The 22,474-nt window shown below is 40.7% G+C and overlaps 1 protein-coding gene across 1 annotated transcript in view; it reads right to left on the minus strand.

Annotated features, from left to right (window-relative positions):
* Window positions 1-22,474, minus strand: part of KCNQ3 (potassium voltage-gated channel subfamily Q member 3) — a 189,532-nt gene that overhangs the window by 16,681 nt on the left and 150,377 nt on the right. Inside the window, exons 2-9 of the mRNA XM_030231362.2 lie at window positions 18,211-18,301; window positions 16,365-16,491; window positions 14,500-14,672; window positions 12,407-12,562; window positions 10,959-11,069; window positions 9,930-10,025; window positions 8,461-8,555; window positions 7,127-7,153 (exon numbers count right to left, since the gene is read on the minus strand). Coding sequence (XP_030087222.1) covers window positions 7,127-7,153; window positions 8,461-8,555; window positions 9,930-10,025; window positions 10,959-11,069; window positions 12,407-12,562; window positions 14,500-14,672; window positions 16,365-16,491; window positions 18,211-18,301 — 876 coding nt within the window. The remainder of the gene's footprint in view (window positions 1-7,126; window positions 7,154-8,460; window positions 8,556-9,929; window positions 10,026-10,958; window positions 11,070-12,406; window positions 12,563-14,499; window positions 14,673-16,364; window positions 16,492-18,210; window positions 18,302-22,474) is intronic.

A 22,474-nucleotide genomic window follows, 5' to 3' on the forward strand; every position in this document is an offset into this window, starting at 1 on the left:
ATAAAATCAGAACAAAAAATTCCTCTGCATTCAGCACAAAACCCTACTTATTTGCAGCAACATTTTCCACTGCATATGTTGGCATGCTCATTTGTGGGGTGGGGTTTTTTGGTGTTTTTTTCAGTGTGGTGGGACTTAGGTAATACAAACTGAAAACATTCCCAGATTTTCTTTTCAGAGTTCTGCAGCTATCCTTGCTTATAAGAGTCAGTTTAGGAAGAAAATATTCTCCAAAGACTGTTGCTTGAGTATCTTAGGTTTATTAGCTAGAACTCATCTGATCTTTTTTAAGTTGTTAAAGAAGTTAAACTTCCTATCTAAGACTACTCTTTAGACCCATTTCTATAATCAGTGGGAAGTCAGCAACTCTAACCAGTGAGTGGGGAGAGTGTGGTTCAATTTAGGATGACTTTATGCTTGGGGAACTTGGCTCTTGTTATTGACTACAGAAAGATCTAGATGAGAAGTCATCCAAAAAAGCAGGTCTCTAGTCTAAGTTAAGGTTACCTGAGCTGAAGCCTTCCTCATTAATTGAATCCTGAAGGTTAACCCTTGAAGTAACATTCAGATTTATAACAGTATGTTTATGCAACAAATATAGACAATTGTGTTCTGTCTGGCAGCCAGAGCAGTAAAATCATCAGACAATAATTCATCAGCTTCACATCAAAATATTCAACCATGTGTTGTATACAAAAGAACCCCAAACAAAACCCAAGCTTCTTTCCAGATAACAACTGTCATCAGGAAAAAAAATGGACATTATTGTCATTTCCAAGGAATGAAATCTGGGTCTGCTGGGGTTTTAGTTTCCATTGATCTTTTTAAAAGTGCTGAGGAAACGTTTGTTCTCATGACATGATCTCCTCATTAAAGCAGCATGCGCATGGCTCAGTCCCGGGGCGTGAAGCATGCGCCGACCACACCATCCTTCGTGAGAGGGGCTAGGACAGTGGTTCCCACCCACAGGCTCATGCACTGCTGCTCCTCTTTCAGACTCCCCCTTCTGATGTTAGTTACTCTTCTTCCCATTCAGTGGAAGAAGCAGTGGTCCCACTTCATTTGGCTTCCTTATGTTCAATAAAATATCATTCTCAACTTCCAGCACAGTTCCAGAAACTGGGAAGATACAAATCCATCCCAAGCATGCTGACAAAAATACCGGGTAGTTTCTCTTACTAGCTTGGATAAATCACCATTTCTTGTCTTGCATGCTATTAAATCCTCTCTCTTGTGGGTTCCAAACCCTGTGTCTTTGAAATGGGACCCAGGATGAGAATTCCTTAACTTTGTGGTAGATACAGATCACCAGAAAGGGAGGAAGGTGAGAGCAGTGCAGTTTCTTTCTACCTCAAGAAAAATTCAGCTCTTAAATTTTTGTTCCCCAAGAGCAGTGGGAATTATTTTGGACCACCTGAGAGATTATTTTTGTGGCTTGATATACAAGATATGACTGGCTTCTGCAGCACATGTTTTACTCTTGCTCAGAATAAAGAGTGGGAACCACTGAACTAGATATATTTTCCAGAAACAGTCATGCAAAGAAATAATGCATTTACATCTCATCATGCAAACCAGATACTCTCCTCTCTATCCTTTTCCTAATATTGGAGTTTCATAAACAAATGGTATGTGTGTGAGGAGAAAAACAGTGAATTAGTTCTAAGAGTGAACCAAAGAGCCCTCTGCCATGGATTTACCACTTTCACCTACAAGGACAAATGATAATCAGGAGATTTTTTCCATATTTTTTTACAATTTAAAATCGCTAGATGTACTTAGTCTCAGGTAACTGGAAGCAGTAGGAAGTCTTGTTTACTCCAGCATTCTTTGTACCTTATCAGATGAACTTATATGGGTGAACTTAGCTTTGGAAAGTCAAACATTCTGAATGAGGTTTCCAGAAGTATTCCATATTCTGCTTTGAACACTTCCTAATAGAAATTAACACCAAACTAATGTTATGACAAACATGAATTCTGCAGTGAACCTGTTCAACTGATCTCAGACAGTCCATGACATTTCTTAAAAAAAAGAACATTTCATACTTCCAAGGTGGAATAAACTTTAGCCAATCAACTTTCCCGTTTATTGAGTAGCATTCTTTCCTTCAGAGAGGATCTCACAAAAATGTTCTGTCCCAAAATAGTTGACTACAGCTTCCTAGAAACTAAAGACTTCACTTTGCACCCTGAATCTTGAGGTCTAAATCTGCAAGTTTCTAATGTGTGAGGAGGAAACATCCCTTCTAAGTCAACAAATTTCCACACTCCTTGGTGGTGTACATCCTCTCCGGTATTTAAGGGTGGGCATGACTTGAAAGCCAGACTCACCAACCATCCAGATTATCTGCCCATAAACATGAGCACAAATTAAAACTTCAGCTCAACTTTGATGCCCTTCAGAAAAAGAAAGAGCTTTTACATACACTAAAGGCCTTTGCTTAGCCCCTTCTCTCATCCACACTTTCTAAAGGGATTGGAGATGGATAAAAATAAATGATGTCACATAAATCTATGGGAAGAATAATCCAAATCCAATTCACCGTGGAACCAGGATGGATATTTTTCACCAATGGGTGCAGCCATTGTAGGTAGAAACCATATGGATGCTGCCTCACTTTTTGCTTCAAAGTGAACATATAATGTATCAAGCACTAGAAAGCAAATCAAACGGCTAAATCAAAGTCTCTTGACTCTTTTGCATGGGCCAGTCATCAAATAAAAAAAATGGAGCACTTTACTTGCTGATCTCCAAAAGCTGAAGAGCTCCAGCTAGAAAAGCTGAATTGCAGGTTGATGGTTTCATGTTTGTGGAATGAAGTTGGAAGGAGAACAACCAGATAAAGTTGAATGACAGCAAGGTGTGGGATAGAGTAAAATACTTTACAATTCAGTCAAAATATTATTTCTAATGATGTGTCTTTTATATTCCTGAAGTGCCACAAGCTATGTCTACGTCTCTTTGCAGGAAGGTAAAATTCTTGCCCCACATCTTAGGTCACAGTTCAGCAAGATATTTAAGCATGTCGCTAACTTTAATCAGGTGGTCAAAAGATCCACTTGTTTTCCATTTGCTGAACCAGAACCTGCAAATACACATGCAAAGATGTTGTTCCACTGAACTCAAATTCAAAGTAACTTGCATGAATTTTGTTGGCAGGGTTGGGACACATAAGGAACAGTGTTTAGCTCTTACAGTATATTTTTCTCACTGTAAATTTCAAAATTCTTTGCAGACTAAGCTGGTTTAATTTCCATTCAATAGAAACAGAGAAAAAGGTCTGTTTCTAAGCAGATTCTTGGGAGAGCTAGGATAATATCCCATGTTTTCTGAACAGTAGAACAATTAAATATTTGCAAGGTCATGCAATTTTCTTTTTATACTTAATAACTTTTCAGTCCTATTGTCCCTTACTTCTGATGGTGGTTAGGTGAACTACTGTAGTAAAAACAGAAAGTGCAGGCAGAGAATGGCATGCAAGAAATATGAAAAGAATAAGGCTGAACTGTTACTTGAACATATACCTAAGTTTTCTTGTGAGGCTTGATCCAAAGAATGACTCCCTACTAATCATGACATTACTGTAAAGTGAAGAAAAGTTATTAAGATGAGACATTATTGATTACCCATGAAAAGCTCTATTAAAAGGAATGGGAGCCTTTCATTTGTAGTTAATGTAGTGTGCTGATCAGAGTGGCTTTTTTTCCCTTCCTGTTTTGGGCAGATGTATTAGGATGAATAATTTACAACAAAATTTTACACCTTGCAAAGTAGGGTTTTATTTTCATTTTGTTGTCAGCATTGGCAATACAAAAATGTACCACATTTCATTAATTCTTTCATACTCATGTAATAGGAAGGACAGGTACTCATTTTGCCACTTTAAAAAATCAAATCACCTTTCCATTATCTAGGAATGACCATGCTCTCCTGATGTCTAGTTCTAAAGCTGGACAATGAAGATCAGGAGTAAGACCCTAGAAGAAAGGGTCTTAATTCTTTACTAAAGTGCCTGTACATGCAAGTTTAAACTCTGGTCAAAGTCAGTGGAACAGCTGCTAGCAACAGCTCTGAAAAATCAGGCCCCAATATTAATTCCTGAAACATAGACATGAAAAGTTGCTCAGAATAAAAATATGTCTGGCAAGCAAATGCCTATCCTAAATGTAGGTCAGGTTCCCAAATGTTTGCTGAATGATTCACTGCATGCCTGCAGAAATGAGCATTAGTATCTCTTCCTCAAAAATCTTCATTCTGGAGAGCTGAACAAATGAAAAAGCTTTGCAATACAGGGAGAAAAGCAGTTACTGTCTGAGATTTCATGGGGCTGTGAGGTTTAGGCATAGATTAAGGAAAAAAAGAGCTAGTGGCACCTCTGGCATGAGGTCAGTAAATTCCCCACCAGTGAGCCACAGAAAGCATAGCTCAGTTCCTCTTGGGTTGGGGGACTATACATAGGGAAGATGCTGTTTTTAAGAGCAACATCATAACTCATAACCACATAAATCACAACCACTTCCCTTCACTGCTTACAGGACAGAGTCAAGCTGCAGTCCAATGTCCTCTTCATCATATCTCTTATCTTCACAGCTTTATTTTAAAGGGAGCTTCAGTAAAGCCTTAGATTGCTGACAAAATTTACTTGATTTTCCACTGTGAAAAGTCCTTCCCTACAGACTTGCCTTGGGATCCAACTTCTGAAATGGACTTTTCCACTCATTTGTTACCCCAAATGGTCTAAGAACAGGGTCCTGTATCTGTCTGTGACTTCGTCATCATGCCAGCTCCTGCTTCTCTCCTGATCCAGAAGAGATCGTAGAAGGATCTGTCACGGAGTTCCTAAAGAGCTTTCACTCTACTCACTAAAAACTCTGCCACTTAAAGCACTTCTAGTCCTCAAATTTTGACACAGCCAGGCCTCAGTTTTAGTTTATTAAAAGCTTCTTTGAAAATTTCGGACCAATTCTTCTCTCTCCTTTGTCAACCACGGATCAAGACAATGCAATTGATTGCTGCAGCAGTTTACAATTTATTTACTTTCTCTTTAAGTACTTAACTGATGGAAGAACCTGGAGACTGAGGACACTTATGGGCTGTTTTCCCCATTAGTACCACATTCCTTTATTGCTCATTTATTTCAATACCGTCAAAGCACAAACTTCAGTGGAATACAGGTAATAATTTCAATACTAAACCACTGCAGAGGAAAGAAGATTTTTTAAAATTATCTGTTTTTTAAATAAGAGTTTTATGAGAGATGGGATGTGGTACTGTCAAAACAACCAGATTTTATGGCTCAATCACATTTCTACTGAAGTCAGTGGATGTTCCCACAAGTACCATCACATGTCTGTTTACCTGGAGGGTTTCCAATCCCTTTAATTGAATGCCTCATTCCATAAACACATTTCTGCGAGCATGCAGGTGTACTGATGATTTTGCTGAGGATTATTATATATATAATAAAATAAAACCAAGTTATATCCAGCTAGAATGAGGGGCCTTGGGATTATAGTTTTAAAGATTTTGAGCTGTGAGTCATACTTTTTAATTTTTAATTCAGTGTGTTGACATCAAGTGATTTCTACTGCCTGAAAGATACAGTAACTCAGAACTGCTGCAGGTGCAGGAGCTTCTCTAGTGGGGCTGTGATCAACAGTGAACTGCAGCAGGCATTCTCTTACCTAATTTTAATCTGCTGCTGCATCTCAGCCAGAACATTTTTTACTCAAGTTAAGATTTCAGCTCCTAAACTCTTCCCTGCATAACTCAGCTGTTACCAAGACTGAAGATGGCTAAAATCTCCAAACATCTGCATTAATGCAACTGAGCTTGCTCATGACTGTTTAGCCTGAGGAGAGCCATGGCTGTAGAGTCCATAGGAGTTCACAACCTGGGTACCTCCCACACAGTCATCTTTGAGGAGGTGCAAGTGAGCTCATGATTTTGGTGGTAAGAGGAGGAAGATATCCTTTCCCAATAATTTGTCACTTGAGCACTTGCTTGTATTGTAAGAAAACTTGAGGTAGGTTTTTCTTCTCTGCTAAATGAAGCTTGAACCCCAAAAGTTTCTAGGCGAACAGCAAGTGTAATCTTTTTTTTTTTTTTTTTTGTCAACTTTATTTATTGAAGTTCTCATGTGTTACATGGAATATTTAAAAAACAAAAAGAAAAACATAATTTTTCGTCAAGTCAGGGACTAGAACTCCAGACCTGACCTCTGGCTCACAGTTTTCCAATGTAGCGACAATTTTGTTCCTTTTCTCTGTGTTGTAAATGGTGAAGCAAACTGAAGTAGTTTCAGCACTGTGGAGCTATTTATCCTTTAATTGTTATTGAATTTCATTGTGGGTGACCCACTGATAGTGGTTTAACATTAAGTTTTGAATTACATTTATCGTATATGCATTTGATTCTTCTACTTATCTGAAGAGGGTTATAAAGAAATCATGTCCATTTGAGGATTTGCAGGTTGGCTGACAGTGGCTGCTCTGCTGCAGTCTTCAGTATCTGACCAGTGCTGAGAATTCCTTCATTCCCTTTGCTTGTGAATACCCTAGTGTGATGGGGAGCTTTCCTGTTTTATTCAGCATGGGTGGCACCAGGCCCTCAAACCTAATGTAGCTTTTACAGTACTGTCAGAGAGACTGACTATCCTGCTGTTCCATCTTAGACACCCATCTCTTTATTTATTGTCAACAAATCTCTGCACATGGTGAACTGTCACTGACTCACGCCATAACATTGCTCTGTGCAAGACTGTGGAGCAATGACAGCAACCAGAGTCTTAAATTCCCCCCAGAACAGCCTGGATGTAAACTATGGCTTTGCAGCATGGATCAGGAGAAATCTAGACCATGATTAGTCATAACAAACAATAAAGCTGTTTACAGACAATCAGCAAGCAACACTGCCTTCGTACAATTAGCATTTTAGCTGTGTTGTTAAACTAGGGAAAAAAGCAAGCAGTTAGGAAATGGACTTGTTAATAATTTTTAATGATTACCTGTGGTGTTAGTAGCATGATTTAGTTAACAGCTCATGAATCCACATAGAACTATTTAGCTTGCATCCTCCAACAGCTGCATTAAAACATATATGTATAATAATGACAGCTACATACCTGGCAGTACCATCCAATTGCTCTTTCCTTTTTGAGAAGAGAGGACGCATTACAATAAGGCAAGGAGAAAAGAATCACATCATAAATTCAGCATATTTTTAAAACATAAATTGCTAATCTACTGCTAATACCTTATTCTTCTTTTGTTCTATGACCATAAATGACAGAAAAAACAGAATAAAAGCTACATTTTCAACTAGCTATAAAGCAAAAAAAGAAGTTACATAGATTCCTGAAACCAGTCTGTGCTGCTTAGATTGGCAATCCAGTCTTTGGTGAGAAGTGATCTCCCCTGCCCTCTCTCCCAGGATCTTATTTGCAAAATACCTATTAAATTTCAGGTTACATTTGAATTACAGAAGAACCTATGCAAAATGAGCAAACTTGAAGTCACAGTAATGAGTCCAGACTCCTTATGAATCTGAGAATTATTCACTGAAAAACCCTGCAGTCAAGAAATCCTGAAGAAATTACTCTGTAATGGAAAATGTGGGATAGACAGAGAGTGAAAGAGATAAAGAAAAGGAAATAAATGCACTGACCCTTATTAAAAACTTTTGGTGCTAGGTTGTTTTTTTGTTGTTGTTGTTTTAGTTTTTTTTTATTGAGATTACCTTTTTGAAGCAGTTGAAATTGATTCTAAAAAACCGTATTGTGACTAAAACAAAGAAAGGGTATTTGTAATTTGCCCTTTGTGAAAGCAGGAGTCTGGAACATTTCAAGTCAGTTTTGAGTGACAGCTGTAACTTCAGTATCAGGGCAGTCAGCACAACTACGCATAGAGACCTGAGTTGAACAGTAGTTTAAGGGAACTTCTTTTTCAGAATGAGGCACAACAGCAAGAGCAGGAGGAACGTTTCAAGCAGTGAATTGGAAATGTAATGCCCACTGTTGTCAGCTGATAATCTGTAGCTAAAAGTCTTGGCTTTATTCAGAGGACCACATATGGTTTTTAAAAAAAATATTCAAATCTTTTTTTTAAATGTTAAGACCTAAATGTGAGAAAGATTGGATAGGCAGAAAGAGTGAGGATCAATCTAATAGCCATAAACAGATAACTATCCATTTTATCTGAATGTCTTTATGTATGGAATACTTTCACTGAACTCAGAAGTGGTGACTGAAGTTAAACCACTACCTCAGAAAAGATTCCTCTTCTTCAGAAGAGTTTTCTGGAAAACATCTGTTGCCTACAAAAGCCTCACTGATATATATATATATATATAGAGAGAGAGAGAGAGAGAGAGACGGAGAGAGAGAGAGAGAGCCTGTGTTCCCTGTCCTGGATGATACTTCACAGAAAATTATGATGGAGAGGTGGACAGTGCACTTACCTAAAAAATGGAAATGATACAATTGATTCATAAAACCTCCAGGTAGCAACTAAATCAATCCTGTTGGGGTTAGTAGCATAGTATCTCCAGGCAGCCTAAATTGCAAGGGAGAAGAAATAATTAATGTTAGGTGAAGTCATTTCCCAGCTGACTGCAGCCAGACACTGTCAAAGAACATAACAATGCACCTGAGTCACTATCTGAAAATTAATTACTAATCAGCTATACTAATGAGTGCCACTATATGGAAAAGCTTTTGACACTGAATTTTGATCTTGGAGGGCTGTTAAAGGAGACAGAACATGGAGAGAACCATTATCAGAACATGACATTACATTAGACTAAAATGGTTTTATTGTTCTGTCTCGTATGTCTAAAACAGCTTCAAGCTCTGCTGGACTTGTCCAGTAATTCTGGAAGTACTTTAGATAGTTTGCCTCCAAATGTATCATCAGAAGAAATTTTGCTGAGCAATTTTCTACTCCAGCATTTAGTTCAAATTAAAATTATAAAAAAAAAAAAAAAAATCCCCAACCTAAAACCCACTAGCTACATAAGCTACCTGATCAGTGGAGATGCTTTAATTTAAAATTAAGTTCCATCAAATTCTATTCACAATTCATGCCTGCAGCCCCTCTGTTTGCTAAAGCATGTTTTTAATGAGAACAGCCATGAATTTTAATGCCATTCAGCCTATTTCTCCTGAGGACTAGTTCAATCCTGAGCACCAATGCTTCCATTTGTTATCACAGAAACTTTCTCTGTCCCTCTGTGAAAATGCTGTCATTTACTTAACTGCTATCAGGATGGGCTCCATACCTAGTAAGAATAAATTTCAAATTTGTCAGCAGACAGACTAATGATTTTAAGCTTAATATCCTGAATTCATAATAAAGGCCATCACTGATGTCCAAGTGAGGTAAGGGCTCTCTTCCCATTGAATTTTTGGATCATCCAGTGACATAACAGAGGATACAGGGTATGGTTTAGCTTTTAAACCCCACATATAGTATTTATGTTTATTAGCCTCGATTGAAATAGTCACTGTCTATTGTGTTACTTCTATTGCTGTTTTTACATCAACAACATAACTGTTTGCAAAGAAAAGCATTCTCAAGGGAACTGAAAAAAAATCTCTATTTTGTAAAGAATGTGTTTTCAACAGCTTGTTTCCTGTGATTTTGTGGCAGTGCTGCAGAAGCCAGTTGGTTTACAGAAGGTAGCAGATGAGATCCTTTCTTTGCAAGACACTGTTCTTCTAAGAGATAATCTGGGAGTTGGGAGATTCCTCAAAACTGCAAAGACTTCTGGATTATCCAGCTCAGTGTGAAAAACTGACAATCAAAAATCCTCACCTCCTGCAATGGGAAGTGAGAATTTGGGCAGGGGAGAAGTGGTGGCCCTTGCTAACATGATGCAGCAGCCTTCATGCACAGCACTTTTTCAAGGAAGAGGAAAGGGCTGCAAACCTGAATGAGCTCAGCTGCTGGCTTTCTTCTTTTCTCAAAATGTTTTTGACGATGCTGCTCCTGGACCTTCAGTGCCAGCCCTGACCCCAGAATGCCCTGAAAGCATAGAGTGATGCAATATTTTAGACATTTCTTACTTGGAACAAAAGGGATTAATGATGAGAGGATGCAGGTCTGTGGGTGGAGGTGGAGATGGCTACATGGAGTCTTTGTGCAGTTCCCGTGCCTTTCCTGCTGCTCCACTCATGAGACAGGAGGTTCTCATGATCCTCTCAAGGACCACAGGACACACCAAATCATTAAAGGTCGTCAACAGGCTTCTTTAATGTCTACTGCCTTTCCAAGCTGGTGGTGTCTGTCCAGCTGCTGTGCTACTTTCCATTTCCACTGAAACTCTGCTTGCATGATACAAGGGCTGTGCTAGACCATGCTTTGGATCTGAGGGTGCAGGACTTGTCATCCTCTGTGAAATTCTTTCCAAGTCTGGATCTAGAGGAAAAATATCCTAAAATCTGGGACTGGGGCAGTTTCTGTTGCTATTCAGCCCAGCTCAGTCAGATTTTGTCTCATTCTTATCTGAGTACATTGCAGACAAAGGAAATTAAGGGCTGGGTAAGATGGGTCAAATTCTAATTATTAAAATAATGGACCCCAAATCCTTTGAAAATATGTTTTGTGGGGGTTATGCTAATACAAGTAAATTACCACATGCCAGTGTACAGTCTCATGAACTGCCTTGTGGTTTCCCAGATTGTTCACTTGCTGGTTTAATTTTGTCCTGTGCAAACTAGCACTGTCAGACAATGCCCACAGAATGATTTGAGGAGTATTGGGGGGATACATTATTCCCAATAGGCTCTGTGCAAAGTTGGGAAGAAACAAGTTCCATTTACTGATACAGACCCACTCAAGAATCTGGAGTACTTCTTTAAAAGGGATTTGGTTCCACTGGTGGTTTTATTAACTTTACCTTCTTTTTGCAAATGCACAGAGCTGGGCTGTGTCTAACAGAGGAGGGAAGGTACTTACTGCAGGAAGAGCAAAGAAGGACACTCCAATGAGAGAGAAGGTGGCTGCAATCAGCCGTCCCTCCCATGTTTTAGGGGTTTTGTCTCCATATCCAATCGTAGCAAGGGTGATCTGTGGGCACAAGAACCAGGGTTTAATGTAAGAAGAACAAAGCCAACAGCTCTGTGTAAATGCCACCATGAAAGCTGTGTATGTAACTCACTTAGCCCTGAGGATGCTCATGCACAGCTTGGTGAAATAGGATCTTGAGGATGGGTCAACCAATGTCTTGGTGGCATCATAGTCCCAAGGCACTGCTTGGAGAATGGCTTTAGTCTCAAAGCCGCTGCCTCTTTCACATGCATTTGCTGCCAGTGAACTCCACACAAATCCCCTGCCCACCATCAGTACACAGTCAGGAATGGGATTTGCCACTTAACAGCTTGCAGATCCTTAACAACCTGTCAGAACTAGATCTACCTGAAGTCCTGGTCTTTTTAAAACAAAGATATCTTTGTGAAAACATCCTCCTTTCTGGCACAATTGTTAATTTCCAGCTGTGTACATTTTCTCACCACTGAGACTCCATTTAAATGTCATGGATATAAAAGGACATGGAAACATCCAGGTGTCCTAGGCAACATTTGGTATCTTTTGACTAATAATGGGAAAGGGGAGTATTTTATATTTATGAGTGAACTACATTGAATACAAGATATGCTGCTGAATTTAAGTCACAGCGTGACATAAACTTCCTTAACTATCAGTAACAAAACAACACAAATTCTGGAATGGCAGGAATATCTGTGATTGAATGAGGAGTGGTGCAAACAAATACTCCTCTCTTAATCAGAAGAGACGAGAGCAGACGTACCAAAAATCCCTCTTGTTCAGCATCCTACCACCAATGGCATTCCCTGATCTTTGGGGAATGCATGTAAGACATGAAAATTGTTATGTTAACCTTTTCAGAAATATTTTTTTACTTCCTCCATCTGAACCTAGAGACATCTTCAGTCACTGGCTCCATAAGAACTAAACCTGCTATGCATGTATTCCTCAGGTGCCCAAATGATTGGTGCTCTTTGACAGCCCAACAGACCCATCCACTGGGCAGCTCTGGCTCTGCCATTTTCTGAGCAACACAGCTCTCACTGCAGGACACTGCTCTCATGAGAGCTCAGTCTCCCATAGTGCAGTTACACCTAAAGAGATGCTCCTCTAAAAGAGGTTTCCCAGACACCAGGACCACAGATTGATTTCTGAAGGCAATTAAGCACATAAGGGCCTTTTTCTGAAAATCAACCTGAAAATCAACAGGGTTGTAGGTTCTGTCAATTGGTAATGCTCCTGCGTAATGTGCCTTTCCCCTAAGGATAGAAGCACTTGCACTGTAATCCCTAAAACTTTATGTCTTCTTGGATATGAAGTTTTTAAGAAGTGTATAAGGTAATTTTGGAGTCACTTACCAGCCCCCACCACAGTGCATCTGCATAGGTTTCAAACTCCTCTTTCATCTCCACCCCATTAGCATCTTTTTCAGGAACATCTTTTTCAACCAGATAAACAAGAAATGAGGATAAGATGAGTGTCAGGAACCCAATGTACCAAGCAGTGATGAGTTCCTGCAAAAGAAACATATGAACACAAAGGGGCTGAGAACAGCCTCAGTATTCACGGTGGCAGAGTAAACATCAGGAGGAGAGAGAAGCACAGAGGGTAACAGCAGAGCTGTAACCGGTGGCTTTGCTCACGTCCATGACCAGCCCAGCTCAACACTTAGTGGGAAATAATTCAGAGATATACAAGAATTGGCCCTTACACAGAATCTTAGGAGCAGCCTGGAAGAATCTGCAGCTGTGGCTCTGCATTAAGCTGGCTTAGGGGCTTAGCTGCACCCATGGCACAGGGGGATGCAGGGCTCTGACCCTGACCTTGACTCTTTCCTTTCCTTCTGTCCCTGGGCCTGGTCAGTCTTGGCATGCAAATCAACACCTTTGCCCTCTCCCTACCTCCAGAGAGGCAAGGCTGCAGGATGCACTTCCATCTCTTCAGCCATATCAAAGCTGATCCCATCATGAATGATGTTTTCAAAGGTAATTAATGCAATAAGAACAGACCTTGAAAATATTCAGAGTGCAAACAAACCCCAAACTTTGATGTTTTAGAGAGAATTACTAAAGTGGAGTGCCCCACAGAGTTGAGGCATGCAGCCACCCAAGTTAAAATCCCAGAATGCCAGAATATCTGAAACAAGGCAGAAACTTTTTTTAAGGTCTTCCGAGGTCAAAAAATCAATATTCCAATTAATTTTTATCATTCGTATTAGTTATCCATCCAATTCAATTCACTGTATTGAGATAAAAAAAAGAAAAAAAGCAGTCGCTGATAACTTTGAAATTGAATCTTGAGATAAGTGAAAAACTTTCTTAGCTAATTTAAATTGCTAGCAAAATTATTTTGTCATTGCCTCCAGTAAAGCAAAGTTCTCAGAACCCCCTCTCAGCCAGCTAAGGTCTAAAAGTACATGGTGAGGAACCAAACCAGTAATCTTTGAATGAAATCCCATACCATGAAGCCTTTAACAATTTCTAAACAATGTTTTTGTTACACAGACTTATTCCATGATCTGTTTCCAACATTTTTGACATAAGTGTTGATCTGCCACCTCTCTTGTAGCAAGTTTATATGAGGAAGAAGCAGAAGTTTGTAAGAAATGAAGCATGGTGGGCATCCCCATTAGTCCCTACACAGAAGTAAAGTCTAAATATGCTATGCCAGCTGGTATTTTAACTTTGAAAACCCTATAAGATGTCAGGAATGTCATTCATGGGTAAGAAAAAGCAGTATGTAATGGAGTATATGTAATTTTTCTACATCCTGTGCAGATGACAAATCTCATCTAGAGGATTTTTAAGCAGATAATTTTTAACTTGTAATAATGTTTTGTAAAAATGCAAGAACACAAGTACTCATCTGGTACAAGACAGGATGTGTCTGCCTACAGCATCAAGTTAGACCAAGCAAAGATGACTTCAGGAATTTTTGCCTGTCTGAGTTCCCACTGTGTCCATCTCTGTATTGTCTGACCTAAGCTTCCAAAGAGAAATTTTACCAGTAGCTCCCTTGGAAACCACATTTCTGTGCACATTTCTCAGCCTCTTTGCATCCCTTCAGAGGCCTGCTCCATCTGTTGATCAGACAAGTCTGAGAAGCCACTATAAACATGTTGCAACTTCCCAGGCTTTTCTGTCAAGGATTTCAGCATCCTTCACTACAAAAGGGATGTCCCTGCTTCCATTCACAGTAAAGGCAAAGTTCTCGTTGTAATGTGTGGGAATGAACATGGTCTCAATTCCCAGCACCACTACAGAGCACAGAAAGGTAAAACAAGGGGCAAAATTGTTCAGAAAATGGAAAAGGGAATAAAGCTGAAAGAACAAAACTGTAAACAGAACTGCTAAACATAACCCCAAGGCACTGCTGTACCTGTGCACCCCCTCTCTTCCCTTTTAATTTTCCTCCCCAAGCCCCATCTGAGCCCTGCAAGCTCCTCACTCACTTTGCTGTGTGCACAAATAGCTGATCCTAAAAGTTTCCAGGTGCCGCCGCGCCGGTCCATGCGCAGCATCCGGAGGATCTGAAGGAAGCGGAGGCTTCTGAGGGACGTTGCCAGAACATTGCCCTGGTTCCCAACAGCAACCACTGGCACGGAAGCAATCAGCACAAAGATATCTGCAAGGCAAAAAGGACAAAGCCTGCCAACAAAAGTGGCCCCATCACCTGCTTCTTAATCCCATCTGGCTGTGCTGCAAATTTCCCTAGGCGAGTTTCAGAGCTGCCTGAAAATGCCTTCTCTTGCCAATTAATCAGATATCTGCAGCTGCCACACATCAGTATCAGGCACAGAACCTCCTGGAAAGCCTTGGGATCTATTTACAGATCAATGCACTAGACCTGGGATACTGAGCTCACTTAGGAATGCATGGAGTGTCCTAATGCTGACAGAAAATCAGCCTTAACTTCATCTGTACCACTGGAACACCACAGTGAACAGGTCAGCAGATGAGAAATTCAGGTTTGATGGTACCATTGTATTCTTTTGGCTGAGTTTTCCCACTAAAATCTTCAAGTCAGAAGTCAGTACTTCTATTTTTTTTTTTAAATGCTCACTGGACCAATTTGCTGATAACTGAAGAGGTTTGAAATGTTTCCTTTCTTTTCCTTGTTTCTCCCTGCTTTTTGATCCTATATACACATACAAGAAGAAAGTGGTACCAAACAGCTTCAAACATTCTCTGTGCACTCAGTCTTTGAATTGTCTTTATATTCCCTTTCCAGCCAAAAAAGTGGATTTCAGATTTATTCACTTCCAATCATTCTCAAAACAAATGTGTACCAGTGGCAAATGAGAGATGATTTAAGTAAATACAGGATATCTTCTGCTTTTTACCCAGATATCAATGAAGATTCATACTCAGGAGTGAGATGATACTGAGAAGGAATGAGACAGAATCAGTCCCACTTGCTCACATCTGCTGCCTTCACAAACCTACTAGAAGTATAAGATGTATCTGTGCAACAGTAGCACCCAAAGGAGCATTACTAAATTGAGCATAGCACAGATTCACAAAGAAAATTTGTCACAATTTTGTCTACCAGATCCATGAGATAAACAAAAGGAGAGGCTTGTATTTGTGCAGCACCAGAGTGTTATTTGTGGCTCTCAGAGTGTTATGTGCTGTACAAATAAAGAAAAAAGCCCAGTGCTTGGCCTGAAGAGAATTGAAACAAGTGAGGGTATCCTAAAATCAGTGAATGAATGGGGATGACTGGTGTTCAGGGCAGAGTGAGCTCCTGAATGTTGGCTGGTTGGTTTGTGGATATAATGAGTAGTTGCAGGAGGGTATTCAAACATGAATAATGAGTAATTGTGTGGATAATTATAGGCAGTGCCTTCCAAGCCTGAAAGACAACATGGGTGAAATCACAAAGATACTTGTTTGCAAATACAGACCAAAAATAAAATTGTAAAACAAAACACAAATATGAAAGGGAGCTGGGGAAGATGGTATAGAGTCAGGTTTGAAACTGAAGGCAGAGAGAGTCTTCCTGAGGATGAGTTTAAGAAAAGTGCAATGGGGCTCAGGACAAGGAAAATGTATTTGAAGAGTAGAAGGATTCTTTTTTTTTTTTTTTTTTTTTTTTTTTAATTCACTGACTAGGTAGCCAAGTGTCTCTTAATTACAAGTTATTTCTGGCTATTTCAAATAATTACTTCAAGCACGACACAGGTCCTGGCATAAAGGGCAGATCTGATTTTGGTGTTCTTTACTGCCAATCACCAGTTTTTTGATATCCCCCAAACTGGCTTAAAAGGAAAAGGGACATTAATGAGCCAAACAGTAGTAGAGAGCATGTGCCTACCCAGCATGCACAAAGGCTTCCTGGCAAATTTGAGTCTCCCCCTCCATCCTTTGTAGCGACAGCAACAGCCAGCAGCCCAGATTCTTAAGGCAAACTCTGCTCCAAAGATGAAAATGGCAAATGTTTCCTGTATCAAGACACAAACAACATTGTTAGCCTCACAAATTCTGCAGTTATTCTGGACACAAGGATACAGCTGAAGGAAACAGACGAGGTCCAAGTGTTAGAGTATGTGTAAGAGAGAGGGAAAAAGTGGAGGATAATTGAGATTGATGACAGGGCAAGGCAAAGTGGGGACATAGTTTTCCAGCCTGCTAAGTACCATGCAGGAAGGATTTGCCCCTGCTGTTGGGTAAAAGTGAAGTGCTTACCCTGCCTTAATGGAAGGACAATTACTTCACAGAAATACCTTCTGCTCCACACAAAATGAGCAGATGTATGTGAGGGGTGACTGCAGAGTCCCCAGGACATTCTCTACCCACCCCCAGGGTCAGCTACCAGCAGCCCATGCAGCCATATCTGTCCAGACAGGGCAGGACACAGGACACTCATATGGTCATAAGTTTAAATATGTATGACAAATTTAAGGCATATATTGTTCCCTTAAATTTCTGGTGGATGAAAGAAGGGATTTTCCACCTTGTTCCAGAACCTTTCTAAGCATGGGGAGGGAACGGGGAGCAAAGACCTTCTCTGAGGGGCTCAGCAGGGTGGGGTGCCAAGAGCAGCCTGGGGCAGACAGTTACTTTTCCTCTCTGTGAATTGCTGGCAAGTGGGAAAAGGGGACTTTTCCTCATGCTCATTACCCACAGCTTCTAAAAGCTGATGAGAGCCATGTAAAAACAAGCACAGGAGAAGGAAAGATAGCCTCAGGCTTTTTCAAATGTGAAAGATGGGCCTAAGCGGGGTAACAGAGCCCAAAAGCGAGTTTCCCATTCTCTGAGGGATGAAGGTGTTTTCATACAGGCAGTTTTTGAGAAAGAACATGCAAGGGGAATTCACCTTTCATTCCTTTTGGCATTTAGCTCTTGCTCGAATCTATATGTCTCTGGAGGTACAAGGGAAAATGGAAATTGAGATCCTGGAACTAATTTTGGTGAGCAGTTTCTCTAGGGATACTTTAAACAAGGCCAGGTTAAGTGAGGCATTGTGCCCTGTATTTTATGATAGCTGTGGGAGAAAAGGAAGTTCATTTTTAGGGTCATTTTCATAAAATGTTGAATTTGCAATTTTATATTTAGTGATGGCTTTTTCTATTTTTTAATTCTTCTGCTAAATGGGAGGCCTTGCTGAAATAAAGTCTTGACCATGAACTTCAGCATTTATAGAGCAAGCAATCTGGAATGTATTTGCTGTGAATACATTTTCTCTCAAAGGCACTGCCTGCAGCAATTTCAGTTATGCTGCTATTGGACACAAGCATGAGTCCAGCTCTGATGACCTCCCTTGAAAGTAATACTAGGATTAATAGAATACTATAGAATGAATCAAAACTGTTGAAAGATTACTCCAAAAAATAGTTTTCAAGTTTGCTTAGGTCTGGCATGGTCAATAGGAAATTTCCTGATAATCTGATGGAAGGACTGTAGACAAATGCTGAAAAGCCATTATTTAAAAGCCTCAGGCTAGGGTCTTCCTTCTCATTTTCTTTTTGCTCAGGAACCTCACTTATTTTTTACTCAGTTGGTGTTGACAATGGACTGGGAACTCTTCAATGTGTAAGTGTACAATCACTGCCCCAGGACTCACTGCATGCACAGCTGGAAGCAAGTTTCCCCTCTGCTGATGGGGCTGATTTCAGTTCCAGGACATTACCAGGGCAAGGCAGCAGCCACAGTTTACTTACCAGCAAGAGGAGCCAGTCTCCAGAAACTGTTTCATATTCCTTGAAAGTTGTCAGGACTGCTAAGATCAAACACCCCAAGACAATCAGAAACCTGAAATGAAATAAAAAGCACAGCATTTTTAATGCTCACTGTATTTGCACTAGAGATATTGCTTACAAAATCATGAGTAGAGACCTCCAGGGGACGGCTGCTCCCTGTTGATGAGAATGAGGTGGGTTCTGATGAAGATCAGAAGCTTTCAACCAGGTTGGAGCAGGGGGAACTGGCAGTCATGGCAAGATCAGAGTCAGAATGTTCCTGGGACAGACATGCTTTAGTCAACCCACACTCTTCAGGAATGAGATGGGTGATAGTGCATTTTGGGAAGGGATTGCATGATATGGCAGAGGAGGAGGATATTGTTCAGGGGGTCTATTCCAAGCTGTGTGCTGCCCAGAATGGCACTGCAGTTACTGCCAATGGATCTCCCTGGCACATCCTGAGCCCTGGGAAACAGTAAATGCTTCACTACAAGGCAGCACTGGGACAAACCCTCCCTTGAAAACTGCATTGCATTTCTTTTTCTTTTTGCTTCTCTTTCTGTACTCATTTCTATGCAGATAAAAAGACAATAAGGTCTGAAAGAGTAACAAGAGAGGATAAATTTCTGCTCTCCAGTAAACAAAGTGTGTGATAAATCATTGCCACTGTGTTATTTTCTGTCTGTGAGGCTCCAGAACACAGAGATTTGACTAAAAATTTAACTCCCACTGCTGGCAAATCCAATTCAGTCTAATTGATCTGCTTTGCAAAATTATTCCCAGGTTCAAGCTATTCAAAATCTTTTATGGAAGTGATTACTGTGAAGCAAAGGGGCAAGCTCATATTCTGGTACTTCATGTACCCAGATCATGGGCATTTTAATGTGTTTCCAAAACTTGATCCACAGGAACAGAGGGGCAGGTGGCCATGGAAATATTTTGAGTTTAATGAATAAATTAGAAAGATGTCTTTGTAAAAGCTCTGGATTCACTGCTTTCATAGCTAGTGTACATCAAAGAAATGATAGGCATTAGGTACTGAAATCACCCAGGGAAAAAAGCTTGCGAAGAATCAAGCTGTGTTTATGTGTACTACCTGCTTTGAATTTCAATCTGGTTCCTGTAGTGTGATTTCATCTCTTGCTGAGAAAAACTCCAGTTTGTTTCACTGGGTGAAATGAGCAGAGACAGAGCCTGCAGAGGAGGCAGTGACAAGGGACTCAGCTCAGCAACATGAAAACCTTGGGTTTTCATTTCCTTCATGTCTGAGAAAACCTAGGGATAAAGAGGGGTATTCTGAGAATATGCAAATTATTTGCAGCTGGAGTGAAAGGACAGAGGTGAGCTCCAGATAGCTCCTGATGGTTTTAGGTGGAATTTCCTCCAAGTGAAGTCCACTAGCGCCCTACATGCAAGGAAAAGACAACAGTGAAACACTTCATAGCAAGCCCTGAAGGATTATTTTGCTGTGGCTTCTGTGAAATTCACTGTTCTTATGCCAGGAAAATTTCAGATCAGCCATTTTGAGCAAGGTTAGAACAGAAGTAAATGTGTTTGCTCATGCTAAATAATTTTGGATTTCTTTGGCAAGTTTCGCCTTTTCCCACTCCCCAGCCCTGCTCTAGAGCATGGGTTATGTAGTAGGTAGGAAACAGATCAAAATGTGTCTTTTGCCATCTACCTTACCTCTAACCACACTACTGCTTCTCAAGACATTTGGGAGTTCACTTAGCAATTTTGTGGTGCTCCTGCCATGCCCTTGAGCTTTGTCACACCATATCTTCTTGTCCCCTCCATGCAGTTATAAAGCCAGTGGCTCCCTGGCTTCCCAAGGCCCATGATCCAGCTCTCCAGAACCTCCAAGAGCAAACAGGTGAAAACTAAGCAAAGGCAACATGATCTCTCTGATTAACTACAAGCCACCTATGCTCTACCATACTAGAGCCTTTAGAGTGGTACCATCACCAACACCCCATTTAAAGCCTGGAACAGCTGCTGCTTGATGCTTTCCACTACAGCCACTTCTTTAAACCACGTGAAAATTCAGTCACCCATCAGCTCACAAGTATCATTTTAATGATTTAATGAAAGGTGAAACACACTAAGAGCAGTCCAAGGAAATTACATCATCGCATTACATCATAGGTACTTAAACTAAAGGCATGAAATTAAGATGTCATTTAAAAAAAAACACTGCTGTCAATTAAAGATGATGTAGATTTTTGTCCAAAAGTAAGACAGGAGATAAGTTAGCAGTGAAATCATCTTTTTTGCCTAAAAATGCCTGCGGTTTTACCACTAGAGGGTACCGGTGCTCCACAGAGCGAGGGGTTGCAGCTCCCTCCTTTTGAAACAGGCTCCAAACAGTTCAAAGATGCTCAGGTGCTCGCAGCCACGTATTTGATACAAGGAAAGGGGTCGTACAGTGCTGAAAGAGTTTGGTCAATAAAAACCCCAGATGTTGACACCAAGGGGCGGCTGCTCAGCGCTGTTGGGGGTGCGGCCTGTTCAATCCCTCCGTGTGGCCCCGAGCACGCTGCAAGTCCCAGCTCCACGGGAGAGCCCACCCGTCAGGACAAGAGGTCGTGCAGGACAAAACACCCACTAAAAGTGGGGTGAGAGGGTCACAAGAAGATCGCAAGTCGTTGTTAGTAATCCTGAGGGCAAATCTGAGAAGAGATCGTGGCCTGAACCCCCCCATTGCAGGAAGGGCATGAGAGAGCCCTCAGAGGCGCCATTGCCGAGTGGGAGCTGCGGTTCCCAAACCCACGGAGCCCTCAGAGCCTCACCCCGGGCTCCCTCCTGCAGGACTCGGGGTATGAAGGGATGGAAAGCCCGTGTTAGTGCCCATAACCCATCTTGGAAGGGTCTGCTTTCCTCCTGCTGAAGGGTAAACACCAACTGCAAACACCCACAAGGTAATCAGCTCACATCTCAGCAGTCCTCCTCAGGCTCTGCAATAATTATCACTGCAGCTCAGAGCACGCCATCAATTTTAATCTGCACTGATGCTGTGCAGCCCAGCCTCTTCTGGTCTGGAACTTGATGGTTTTGAAGCCTGCAAGTCTTCCTGTATCCTCTTTCTGTGGAAGTTGTCACTCAGATTCCACCCTTCTTGCATCAGTCCCCCTTGCTCAGCAATGCTAAGAAGGTTCATCTTCCCCTCGCTGCTGCTGCCGTAATTTGGGCACACCTATGCCCATATGGTGGCCGTGCAAACATAAAGACAGCTGGCAGCAGGACAATGCCTGAGTCTGCACTGCCTGATTTCGTTTTGTAGAGGCAGCAGCGTGGGCTGAATGGTTGAGTCTGGCTCTAAAATTGTAACAGGAAAATCACAGGGTAAGAAACTGCCGAAATCACAGAGGGTGAGCAGGAGGAAGACTGACACTGAACTGGGGAATCGAGGGACAGAAGGGGAGAAAATCTGAAATTTACTCACAGTTATAATGATTCATGGGACATAGAGCACTAAGGGTTGGAAGAAAGAAATGGGGTGAAAATCAAGGTTTAAAATGAAAACTCAGTCCTATTAAGTCAAAGCTTCCTATTAAACTGTGCTTCAGCAGGTGGCAGTCCAGACTTCAAGAATGTATATCACATATGCCAAATGAGGATCTGAATGTGCTCTTCAGCTTTTTAGCATCATCCTTGCCATTATTTTACATAATTTTTTGCAGTATATTACATGGTTCCTATTTGCAGCATTATGCCTTAAAAACCTGATTAGTTTGTTGTATGCATAATTTCCAGACCACCAATTGGCAGTGCTTGCTTGTTACTGTCACAAATCACATATTATTCAGGTCAATATATTTTCTTAGTTTTAGAAATTACATATTTAATACTCATATTTTCTAACTGCACTGTTTTGTTGTGTTAAAAAGAGTATTAAAAAAAAAAAAAGTATTCAAAAAAAATTATTTCCCAGAAAAGAAGAAGTAATTTACAACTATGCATGATCATGAATCTAATGTTTCTTGTATGGATAGCACAGACTGTTTTGTTTGGTAAATTTTTACGTATTTTGCTATTTCCCATTCTTTGAGTTTTTCTTCTATATCTGTTTTCATTTGAAGCCAATAGAACACAGATCTAGCTGAGAACCTTTATGTGTTTTATATATACATCTGCTCATCACATTTCAATTCACCATTCCTTCCTTCAAAACTGTAGAAGCAGATCCTGTAGGAATTTGCCTGTAATCTATTCCAAAACAGTTTTCCTATGAAGTTCTTTTGAG

The sequence above is a fragment of the Serinus canaria genome, chromosome 2, assembly GCF_022539315.1.
Source record: "Serinus canaria isolate serCan28SL12 chromosome 2, serCan2020, whole genome shotgun sequence".
NCBI classification, from domain to species: Eukaryota; Metazoa; Chordata; class Aves; order Passeriformes; family Fringillidae; genus Serinus; species Serinus canaria.